This window comes from Erythrolamprus reginae, chromosome 1 (genome assembly GCF_031021105.1).
Source record: "Erythrolamprus reginae isolate rEryReg1 chromosome 1, rEryReg1.hap1, whole genome shotgun sequence".
Taxonomy (NCBI): Eukaryota; Metazoa; Chordata; class Lepidosauria; order Squamata; family Dipsadidae; genus Erythrolamprus; species Erythrolamprus reginae.
Genome location: NC_091950.1, coordinates 233,554,675 through 233,567,106, shown reverse-complemented (window position 1 = coordinate 233,567,106; position 12,432 = coordinate 233,554,675). Strand labels below are relative to the sequence as shown.

The 12,432-nt window shown below is 35.6% G+C and overlaps 1 protein-coding gene across 2 annotated transcripts in view; it reads left to right on the top strand.

Moving 5' to 3' along the window:
* Nucleotides 1-12,432, top strand: part of VPS54 (VPS54 subunit of GARP complex) — a 50,230-nt gene that overhangs the window by 17,319 nt on the left and 20,479 nt on the right. The window contains exons 5-12 of one of the 2 annotated variants that reach the window (XM_070732569.1): nucleotides 165-243; nucleotides 1,024-1,058; nucleotides 3,949-4,080; nucleotides 4,745-5,130; nucleotides 6,222-6,348; nucleotides 7,710-7,817; nucleotides 9,063-9,118; nucleotides 10,527-10,623. In XM_070732569.1, coding sequence (XP_070588670.1) covers nucleotides 165-243; nucleotides 1,024-1,058; nucleotides 3,949-4,080; nucleotides 4,745-5,130; nucleotides 6,222-6,348; nucleotides 7,710-7,817; nucleotides 9,063-9,118; nucleotides 10,527-10,623 — 1,020 coding nt within the window. Of the gene's footprint in view, nucleotides 1-164; nucleotides 244-1,023; nucleotides 1,059-3,935; nucleotides 4,081-4,744; nucleotides 5,131-6,221; nucleotides 6,349-7,709; nucleotides 7,818-9,062; nucleotides 9,119-10,526; nucleotides 10,624-12,432 lie in introns of both variants that reach the window. The other variant, XM_070732570.1, reaches the window with a different exon arrangement.

Here is a 12,432-nt window from a genome sequence, read left to right as displayed (position 1 = left end):
AATTAATACAACATTAATTCTTAATTATACTGTAGATACCATACTACTACGTCACTTACACTCCATTTTACCAGTGGCTTTTTGACAGGTTTCTCCATGTTAGAAAAATGTTGTTCATCATATTTTTCAAAACAAACATTTTCTTTACCTGATTTCTTTTACAGAAAGAGAAGATTCATGAGAAATGTAAGAGTATTTGTCCTCCTAAAGATACTTTTGACAGAACGTTGTTACATACTCATGGTAGGGTTCTGTTTTTATTTTTTCTTCTAATTTTTAATCAGTATCTTTCATATGTCATGCTTATTTAGAATAATATTTAATATATTCTACATTAAATGGTAAAATTAAAAAATTCTAAAAATTAATAAAGCCTGCTATTATTGCTTGTTATCATTTTGTAACCAAAAAAAAATTATTAATTGGATTTATATGCCTCCCCTCTCCGAGGACTCGGGGCGGCTTACAGCATATAAAAAACAATGCAACATCCTAATCCAATTAATTTAAAACTAGTGAATCAGTGAATGAACAGAATTTCCTGTAGGGGTAATCTGTAATGGTAAACCTTTATTGGTTCGGATGCGCATTCCCACGCCCATAATGGAATGCCCTCCTTCCGTGCATGTGCACAACCCCCTTGCTGCCTTCCCCACACCTACGCATAACCCCTCGTGCTGCCCCCCTACACCCGGGTACAACTGCCCTGCACAAGATCCCCCCCCCCCTACATGCACACAGCCCTCACTGAAGCCTCTGGATTTCTGGTAGGCCCGTTGGACTGTTTTTTTGCCATTCGCAGGGTTCAGGAAAACCTGAAGCCTGGGAGAGCAAAAATGGCTGAAAGGAAGATCAATAATTAGCTGCCCAGCGTGCGCATATGCACTGGAGCTGACATAAGACAATACCTTGCATGACCTCAAATATTGCTCCGAGTGCCATAGGTTCACCATCTCTGGTGTAATTATTTTTATCTGTCAGGTAAATTAATTTTTATTTTGTTTTATTTGAATTTATTCCTAGATAAATCCAGGACAGATCTGGAACAAGTACCTAAGGTATGAATAAAATATTTTATAGGCAATACTGGAAGTCCTAGACATATAACAGTTCACTTAGTTTGAAGTTGAATAGCAGTGAAAAAAGTGACTTATGACCATTTTTCACACCTACGACCATGCAGCATCCTCATGGTCACATGATTTACATTCAAATGTTTGAAAACTGATTCACATTTATGACATTTGCAGTATTTGGGGGTAACATGATTTCCTTTTGCAATCTTCTGATGAGCAAAGTCAATGGGGAAGCCACATTCACTTAACAACCATGGGACTAATTTTGCAACTATAGGGCTTCACTTAACAAATGGGGGAATAAAAGTTGTAAAATGGGGCAAAACTCAACAAATTTCTCACTTAGTAACAGAAAATGTAGGCTCAAATAAGTTGAGGGCTACCTGTACTAAGAAAAAAGTGCAATATTCAAGTGTTTGGCCTAATAATTTTCCATGTGTTTGTTTGGTAATACATTCTTTAATAATTTGGGGTTTGGGGGAGGAGTGGAGGAGGATGTAGTTAAGGCACTAGACTAGAAACTGGAAAATGGTAAGTTCTAGCCTTGCCTTAGACATGAAGAGTTATGTGGGCCAATCAGCTCTATGTCCTCCTATGGTAAATCATTTCTGAAAACGTTGCTAAGAAAACTGCAGGGACTTGTCCAAGCAGTCAACAGGAGTCAAAAATATCCTGAAGACAAATAGACGTACTCTTTTATACAAAGAAGTAGGCAGTTTAGAAAGCTTAGCATAGTTCTCTGCTGTCTCCATGTTTTTCTTTTTTTGTAAGATTTTATTTTATTTACCTGTATTAGATTAACATTCAGAATGTGGCAAAAGAAATTCCAGACTTCTTTTCCCTTTTTTTCATTGTATGCTCATAAGTTGTGACATTAAAATTTAAAATTTCCTGATTTAGTTTATGAAAAACTTACCTCAAAATGTTAACAATATTGTGCATTTTAACTTTATTTATTGCAAATTTCAAGTAAATTTTTATTTTAAAAATGGGCAAAACAATAAGAGTAAATTTAGAACGATTGGTGTGATATGCTTAAAAAAAAGGTTGTAGATACTATTTTGAAGTTGGATTGAGATAACTGGGTATGAATGTGATTTCAGCCTTCTTCTTTTTTGCATCATAACTCATTTCTCAAACAATGCCATTTTGTATCCTGATTCCTGTCATCATATCCATTCTCTAGGTAGGATGCCCACAAATGTCCATCTGTATTGAACTATGTAGATTAGTGCATGGTGTATGTTTGTTTCCCTGTTTATTAAATAATATTTTATCTTTTTTCCTGGATAAATGTAATGTAATTTTGTGAGGCACCCTAAGTTGCTGACTGAGGAAACAGACTGAGTGTCTCTATGTGCATTGAAAATAAATATTATTTATAGGACATGATTAATAAAAAATATTAAATATTGAACATTAATATTAAATATTAATATTATTAAATATTAATTAAAAATAAGGATGATGTGCCATCAAGTGGTTTTTGACTAGTGATCACAAAGATAGATTTTCTCCATGACAATCTATCCTGAGCTGTTATTTCAAGTCTCCCAACAGTGAACCCATCACCCCTGTAAATGAGTCTGTCTGGTCATCTTCTTTTCTTTTCTCACCTCTATCAAGTTCACCGAGCCTGCAGTTGAATATTTCACCCCAGCTCTAATTCGGTGTATAAGACACACCCAGGTGTTCACGCTCTTTTTGGGGGTAAAAATGTGTGTCTTATACTCCAAAAAAAGCGGTAATTACTTTTCTCGTCACTATTTGTATGCCACCCCTCTCCAAGGACTTGGGGCGGCTCACGACATATCAAAAAACAGCATACAATATAAATATATAAGATCCAATTCATATAACTTACTATTCTAAAAAACGTGGAACATTAAAAGTCATTCGAACAACAAGTATATATCACACTTGTCGGCCACAGGCTAGAGTCTAGTGACCCCATGCCTGGTGGCAAAGATGGGTTTTCAGGTTCTTACGGAAGGCAAGGAGAGTGGGGGCAGTACAAATCTCTGGGGGGAGCTGATTCCAGAGGGCTGGAGCCCCCACAGAGAAGGCTCTTCCCCTAGGCCTCACCAAGCAACATTGTTTAGTTGACGGGACCTGGAGAAGACCAACTCTGTGGGACCTAACCGCTAGGACTCGTGCGGCAGGAGGCAGTCCCGCAAGTAATGTGGTCTGCAGAGAGGCTTAAAAGAATGCAGGCGTGCTTTCCTACAACCTGCCTCTGAACTACTCAGAATCGAAATCAGTCACACAGCCAACCAACCCTCAACCAATCCACACCATCCCCACCACCACCAGTTCACCTCCCAGTGACTCTCCTCCAATAACAACCTCCCCATTGTAAGAGACTCATTGATGACTCATACTTGATCCATAACAAGACCCACTAACCACACAAAGCCCTTATAAACAGAAGACTTGTGATACTGACATCCCCTAAATTCCGCTGAATGTGTTACCTAGCCAGTAATGAAACATTCAGAAACCAACCCACAAGCTCGGAGAACAAACCTTTAACCTGGATCCCTCATTTTGTTTTTTGTTTTTTAATTTTTATTTTACCATTCAGAATTTTTTTACAAACAAAACCAAAATAATATTCAGGTCACATTGGATGTTTTAAATTGGTTTTATAAAGTTCCCGCCACCGAGAGTCAGATGATTCTAGCAGAATAGAAATAAATACAGTACGGTATAATTAATTGGTTGACTTAAATTCTAAATATTTTATGCCCAGCTTGAACTGTGATACTCCTGAAGAAAACTGATAAGTAAATAATATAAATGTAATGTCCAAATTATAGTATGCAATGAATCCATCAATTATATTTATGTGAGATGTAGGTTTTCCCCCCAGATTTTTATGAAACCAGATTTTGCCTTGGATGATCCCTTAACATTTAATGCAGTATTACCTTGGTCTCATTTTAATACTGCTTCTGGGAAAGGAAATCGTGATACAGCTTCCTCCAAGCTACTCCAAGAAAAGGTAAACAATATGCATATTTTTCTCCACAGTGATTAAAAATAATTGAAGTATTTTCTTGAAATGCCATGTTTTGTTTTCTTTAAAAACAAATGAAGGGTAAGATATGTTTGGTCATCTCATTTTCCAGCTAGCCTTCATTCTAATAGCAGCCCTTCCTATGCAAATTCTAAATATGTTTTGGAAGAACTCAGTCAGAAATAGAGTCAGGTTTGTGTGCTTGCAATTAACTACTACTCTGCCAGTTTCTACCTTGTTTTAGTATCTTTCCAGCCTTTAAGATAGATTACAGGGACACAGGATTTGTGGGTCAGAAAATTTGGGGAAAATTTTCACAGAGTAACTTCAACTAGATCACAGACTTCCAAAAAAGAAGGAATAAATATTTTCTCTGAAGAATTTAGAAATTCATAAATACTGAACCATTTCTCAGTTTTATACTGGAAACCTTTGGGTTTTGACCACATACTTGTTTTTGCTAAAATTTAATACTAAATAAGGGATTTGTTTTACAGGTCGTAATTTGTTTTTTAAAAATGTATGAAGTACTGTATTTTAGAATGCACTTTCATGAATGAAGCTCCCTGTATGAATTTGCTGGCATTTTGATAATGACTTTTGTAGATAAATAGATCAACTCCAACATGATTTCTTTTTATTTCTGAAGCTTAGTCACTATCTGGATATTGTGGAAGTAAATATTGCTCATCAGATCTCTCTCCGATCAGAAGCTTTTTTTCATGCAATGACCTCTCAGCATGAGCTGCAAGACTACCTCAAGAAAACTTCCCAGGCTGTAAAAATGCTTCGAGATAAGATAGGCCAAATAGACAGAGTCATGTGTGAAGGATCTCTTAAAGTATTAAGTTTATCACTGAGTAAAAATAACTGTATAAAAGCTTATAATAAGCTGAAATTGATGGCAACTGTACACCAAACACAACCTACAGTACAGTTATTGTTGTCCACGTCTGAATTTGTTGGAGCATTAGACTTAATTGCAACCACGCAGGAAGTGCTACAACAAGAACTTCAGGGCATACACAGTTTCCGGTAGGTAATGTTTGAGATTTCATTAAATATGCATAATGATATATCATTAACTTATTTTGTATGTAGAGAGCTAAGTCATTTTTATTCTTAATCATTTAACTGTTTTTGAGGCTAGTGGGAAATTTATTTATCAAATGTATATAGCGACCCATCTCACCTGGGCAGTGAACTGGCAGCATATGATAACCAGATAAAACTTCTTTAACATTCAGTTGTGAATTTGCCACCTGCAGAGCAGTGGCTTGTACTTTTTAATGCTGGAGAAGCCAAAAAGTGGAGATTTGTACATAAGAAATATGAAAAAAAAATGAGTTTTAAATTAGTTTTAAGGGTTATTTTGTTTTAATACTTTTACATTATTCTGTTACTTTTTTGTTGTTATTTTGTTGTATTGTTTTGTTTTTTAAACTTTACATGCTGCTTGGAGTCACATATATGAGATGGGCAGCATGTGGAAAGTACAGTGGTACCTCGGTACTCGACCACAATTCGTTCCAGAAGTGTGGTTGAGAACCGATTTGGTCGAGTACCGAATTTATTTATCCCATAGGAAATAATGGAAATGGATTTAATTGGTTCCCAGCCCCTGTTAACTTGCTGGGAACCAATTAAATCTATTTTCTTTATTTCCAATGGGATAAATAAATTTGGTACTGCAAGCTGCAGGAAGGGTGGGGGCTGCTGCAATGCCAGCAGCTTCAGGGGGCTGAGGAGCTCTATAAGAGCTCCAAGCTGCAGGAAGGGTGGGGGCTGTTGCAATCCCGGCAGCTTCGGGAGGCTCCTTTCCTCAATGCTTCCTGTTATTACCTGTAAGCAGCTGCAAAAACTTTCTCCCTACCAGCGGCTGCAACGGCTTCTCTTCGAGGAGCAACAGCGCCGGGAACGTCACGTAAGGAAGGGAAGCTGCTGGAGCGGCGGCAACTGCTGAGATGGCTCCGGTGGCTTCCCTTCATCACGTGACGTTCCCGGCGCTGTTGCTACTCGAAGGGAAGCCGGCGGCGGGAAGGAGAACTCTGAACAGAAATTATTAATGAGAGTAATGCACTTCCATGTTTCTCAATGTTAACTTGATTTCTTCTAAACCTAAATAGGCATCTTGGATCACAGCTTTGTGAATTAGAAAAACTGATAGATAAAATGATGATTGCAGAGTTCTCTTCTTATTCTCACAATGATTTAAGTCGACATTTGGAGGAAGAATGTCAAATTCTAGAAGAGGTACAATGTTCAATATTGAATAAATTTACAGTAGCCTTCAGGACACAATCGGAAATGCATAGTCAGAAATGCTATTTATTTTTTCCTTTCATTAAAGTAATACACACCAATATAACTTGAATTATATCCAGTGATTTATAAGCATTAATTCTGACCCCAATTTGCATTTGTATATTTTTTTCTGTAATACATTTGGGAAGGACATGAGCATTATCAAGTTGAACATGAACCAGCAGTATGAGCTTATGCTCTTCTTGGCTACATCAGAAAAAGCATTGTATGAAAGATGCATGAATTCCTTATTCTGTCATCCTCTGCACTTACTGATACTATCCAGTGAGGAGGTTTTACAATGCTATAACTTATAAATCTAACATTTTTATTGAGAGAGAGGGGGAGGGAGGGAGATGATATAATCTGTATAAATATTAAGACAAAGATAGCAGAATCAAGAAGAAGCTTTTCATTTATTTCATATGTGGGATGCTTTTTTATTAGAATAATTCATTTTCTGCTAATTACATATATTGCCTATTAGTACCTCAAATCTAAAAATGAAAAACTTTTATAATCTCCAAAAATATTTTCTTCATTACATCAAAATATATGTTTGTCCTTTCTTTGGTTTGGGTTCACAGTCATGGTAATAACTGTGTCATAACACAGAGTTTTTAGATGTTTTTAAGTATTGGATTTGTTACGTTGTTTGTCACTGTTGTGAACCGCTCCAAGTTTTCAGAGAGGAGCAGCATACAAATCTAATAAATTATTATTATTATTAATTATAACTTATTACAGTGCAATCAGAAAGTATTCAGACCCACTTCATCTTTGTCCATTTTGTTAATGCTGTGGCCTGATTCTGCAGTTGTTGAAATTCATTTTTTCCTCATTAATGTACACTCAGTACCCTATAGTGACAAACTGACACAGAATGTTAGAATTGTTTGTACATCTTTTAAAAAGAAAACCCTGAAATATTACATTGGCATAAGTATTCAGACCCTTTGTAACAACACGTGAAATTTACCTCAGGTGCCTCCCCTTTCTTTTGATCTTTGCTGACATGTTCCTGCACCTTGATTAGAGTTGACCTGTGGTAAATTAAATTGATTGGACAAGATTTGAAAAGGCTCACAGCTGACAATGCATAATGTAGCAGACCAAAAGTCATGAGGTCAAAGGAACTGGAGCATAACAGATTAGACAAAATCACATCAGGATCCTGTAACTTCTGCACCTAAAACCTAAAACCATATTACAGAGTCAGTTTCCATTCAATTTACTACTTCGTGTTTTAGCATAGTATGTTTTAATTTTTTTATAGTTTATTTTGTTTTGGTTTTTTTTCCTTTACCTAGGAAAGGCTTATATCATTAGTGTTTGGACTTCTAAAGCAAAGAAAGCTGAATTTTTTTGAAATATATGGAGATGAAATTATTATCACAGCAAAGAATATAATAAAGCAGGTGACATGTTTCAAATATTTTTACCTATCTTATATATTGAAAGTATGTAATCTGCAGGCAATTTTATATTTCAAAGTAACTTAATAGCTTTCTCTTTTCTAATAATTGAGTTACAAAAATGTGCCACAACCCACGACTTTCTCACACCTATGAATAGAATTTAATATTTCTATTTGGAGAAGTAAACTAATTAGTTCTTGGAGAGAGTCCTTGGAGAGGGGCGGCATAGAAATCCAATAAATAAATAAGATTTTAAAATATGGGCTGTTGGGAAGTTTCATAATTCCTCACTAAATGATGTAGAAAACAAGGAACACTGTGTTTCATAATCTATTGCTTTAAATTTATTTAATAGTACATCTTGGCTCTAACAAGTGATATCGGATAATATCATTTAGCAGCAGCTAGAGTTTAGAGAAAGTGTAGGGAATAGCAACATTTTAATTTTAAAATTATGAGTTTCAAATTATCACTCAGCTCCTGCTATAAAAAACTATGATCATGTTCTATATTTTGTCAGCCTTTATTACAAAGTGGTACAATATATTTTGAGGGGGAATTGATGTGGTGACTTGCCCTTGTGTGGGTTGATTAACTTGTGTAATAGTTAGAGCATCCAGTTAGTTATTCATACAATAGGACTTGATAAACTTTCTTTCTTGTTTATTTGGGCTTATAAAGCTGCATTCATGCTCCTGCTGACTTTAATCCATTTTGCTTCCTTTGCAATAATGTTGAAGTGGTTTGTCACTGGCTTCTCCTGGGATTTTCTTCTGGCTTCCCAGTCTAGCTGTCAGCCCCATAATTCACTGATGATATCCCATCCAAGTGCCAGTCAAGTCTGGCCCTACTTAAACATTTCCAATCAGCTCGTAACCCATAGATTGGGCTCAATTTAAATTTATCTATTAAGTTTTTTAAAAAAATAAATATGATATAAATTTTATATATGAGAGCTGGGATTGTGGTGCCTTATTGAGGATAATTTTTGCAATTAAAATTTGTTACCATTGCCACAAAATGTATTGAGAAACCAGAAACAGGACTGAGTTAAGATTCTCAGAACAATGTTCCTTACTAAATAAGGAAATTTTACTTATTGCTACTATTAAAGCAGAATTTAAATTTTTTCTGTGTTTCATTTTATCTGAACCTAGCATTAGATAAATAAATATTTCTAATTGGTTAAGGTTGGGAAGCATTGAATCTGTGCGAAAGCTAAGACTTTTGTTTTGTCCTATGCAGTGTATTGTTAACGTTGTATCAGAAACAGAAGAAATTGACACAGATGTCGTTGTAAAGTAAGTATAAAATTAAATTGCTTTAAATTCTTTTCAATATCTGAATAATTTACACTTGTATGCATATATCTTTGCTTTTTAGCAATTGTGCTTTTGTATCATTCTGTCAAATGAATTGTTTAATTTTGGGAACATTCTGATATTAGATAAAAATGGTAATGCTAGAAGTTTATTTTATTTATTTATTTATGTTATTCAATTTATAAGCTGCCCATCTTCTGACTGACTCAGGGTGACGTATAGCAATAAAACAGCATGCAATAATTAAAAACCCCAATATTAAAAAGCATTCAACCATCTATCATTCATCACTACTGGCCAGAGCAGAGTGCTGTTGCTCAATGGCCCCAGGCCTGCTGGCAAAGCCATGTTTTTAATGCCTTTCTGAAGGCTCGGAGGATGGGGGTGGGGCGAATCTCTGGGGGGAGTTGGTTCCAGAGAGCTAGAGCCGCCACAGAGAAGGCCCTTCCCCATCGTCCTGTCAGTCGGCATTGCTTGGCTGACAGGACCCAGAGGAGGCCAACTCTGTGGGTTCTAATCTGTCGCTGGCAAGTGTGAGGCAGGAGATGGTCCCGTAAATAAATGATCTCAATGTAAGTGACCTCAATAATCCTAGCATATTCTGTGGTCTTTGTTCAGAAATAATGGTAAATTATTGATTATAATAATAAAAGGAGTGACTGCTCATTTTCACACAGAATAATAAAATATATCAATAAAGAAAAATGAGATTTCTGAGTTTTAGAACATCTGGCACAGATCAGAAGCAAAATAGGCTTAGGCTTGATCAGCAAATATATTGTGCTGTGCTTCAGTGAATAAACTAGGAAGGTGCATTCAAGTCCATAAATGTAGGTGCCAGATCTGTTAACATCTCCTTAAGGAGATTATTTAGCTTCTTGATTCTAGGAAAAATAGGTTTTGAGCTTAAGAAAGTATCTAAGTACAACATGATGCTTTAGAGCAGGGGTCCCCAACCCCCAAGCCATGGCTCACTACCAGGTCCTGGCCTATTCAAAACCAGACTCTGGGAGAAATAGGCAAGCACACGTGCATGAAGCTCCCCTCATGTGAGTGGAGGTTTCTTGCACCCACACACAAAACTCCATTTCCACAAATGAAGTTTTGCACTCTCCGATCGCGCAGGTGGAGTTTCACAAGTGAAAGAACCCTCCATGAGCCGTCTTGGGCTGCTAAGCTGAAAAGGTTGGCGATTGCTGCTTTATAGCAGATGGATATGCTTGTCAAATGTGCTTTAACTCCAATTAGATCACACAACTATTGTGTGAACCAAGAAAAAGATGCAGCTTTATTCATCATCAAAACAACATTGTAAAGATTTTGTTTTCATTGTAAATCAAGACGTTAAATGAAAGTTTAAGTCATAATATTTTGTTATTGTTTATAGACTTGCAGATCAAATGAGAATGTTAAATTTTCCGCAGTGGTTTGATCTTCTGAAAAGTATTTTTTCTAATTTCATTGTCTTTCTCAAAAGAATTAAGGTAAAGTACTGCATTTTCAATAAAGATTTTACAATGTAACATACATAATACAAAAATGTTCTAGTTCTATAATATAATGTAGTTTATAATAAAATACTGGACTTTGGTCTGCTGTTGATCAAATAAGACTGTACAGCTGTAAATTAAGGAAGTATTTGGGAAAGCTGATTGTCAGCAATAATTCTTTCAAGATAATAAGATTCTAAGTACATGGGGTCAAACTTCAAATATAAGTAGCCATGGTTATTTGGAGGGGTGCCATTCCAGACTTGACAGCTATGAATAATTAAATTGTAGATAGCAAAAGTCCTCTCTCAAAAAGAATCATGTACAAAAAACCACAACTACAAGAAGTTCTTTTCTATGGACAACAAAATATACTGCTCCAAAAAATAAAGGGAACATTCAAATAACACATCCTAGCGGCATACAAATCTAAATAATAAATAGATCTGAATGAATGAAATATTCTCATTGAATATTCCATTTGCACAACAGCATGTGAAATTGATTGTCAATCAGTATTGCTTCCTAAGTGGACAGTTTGATTTCACAGAAGTTTGATTTACTTGGAGTTATATACTGTTGTTTAAGTGTTCCATTTATTTTTTTGAGCAGTGTATATTTACCAAACATACCAAATATAGATCCATAAAACAATGGCTATTAGAACTGCAGGTGATGAGGGCCACTTCTAGTTTAGATAACTTTTACTTTATTGTCGTTGCATATGATGCAACTAAATTAAAGTGTACATTCTTCAGTGTACATTATGACTATAAAAATAAAAACACAAATAGCCTATTTATCCTTGTATTTGTTATCCTATATTGTCTGACAGGTGGTAATAGGTCCAAAAAAAGGGTGCCCAGAATGATATGGATCTTTAACAATGTTTTGAACTTTCTTAAGGCAGCAGGAACTATAAAGCTATTCCAAAGTGGGGAGAGGGCAACCAATGACCCTCTGGGCAATGATGTTTACCCTCTGGAGTGCTGTGCTGGCCTATCTGCCACTATGCGGTTGGCAAACCATACACAGATGCAATAAGTTAAAATACTTTATGTGGTATAGTGGTAGAAGGCAACCAGCAGTTTTTCATCAGTTGTTGTTTCCTGAGAAGTTTCAGGTAGTATACTCTCTATATAGTAATCTGGGATGTTTATATTTAGTTCTGCCCATATTATTGTAATAGACTCTGGTCTATAGTAAGTCTAGGAGAGCCTGAATTTTACATTCCCTTCCTCCAATGACTTACCTCAAAATTAGAAATTATATTTTTTTATTTAATTTGGTCTATAATAACAAATCAACTTTAAAACTGAAATGAAAATGATTTATTTTAAAAGGCAATGGTTAAATACTATTTGCTCAGGTTGAAACATAAATTTTAATCCACTGGATTAGAGGAGAAACAAAACATGTCTAAGATTTTGATGTGTAAAAAACTGACAAGTTTAACCATAGAGCTTAATTTAACCAGCAAATTAGAACATAGAACTGGAATTAGACTCTGCAGGCAGTATTTGCCTATATGATTAACACGATCTTGTTTGCAAGAAAATCCCAGGCTTTATGAATGGAATGAGCATGAGGGTTGAATGTTATTCCTAAGTACCTAATTCTTCCTTTAGTACTTTGTTTCTCGTTTGTATGAACCAATATTTTCCATCCTGACTGAGTTAAGAAAGTCTTCCTTTAATATCAGTTAACAAGCTCATATTTTAAAATGAAACTAAGTCTGCCCATTTCAGATGAAATAGGTGAAATGAAATGATAAGAAAAACATCCAGTTCTAAGAACAAGCAG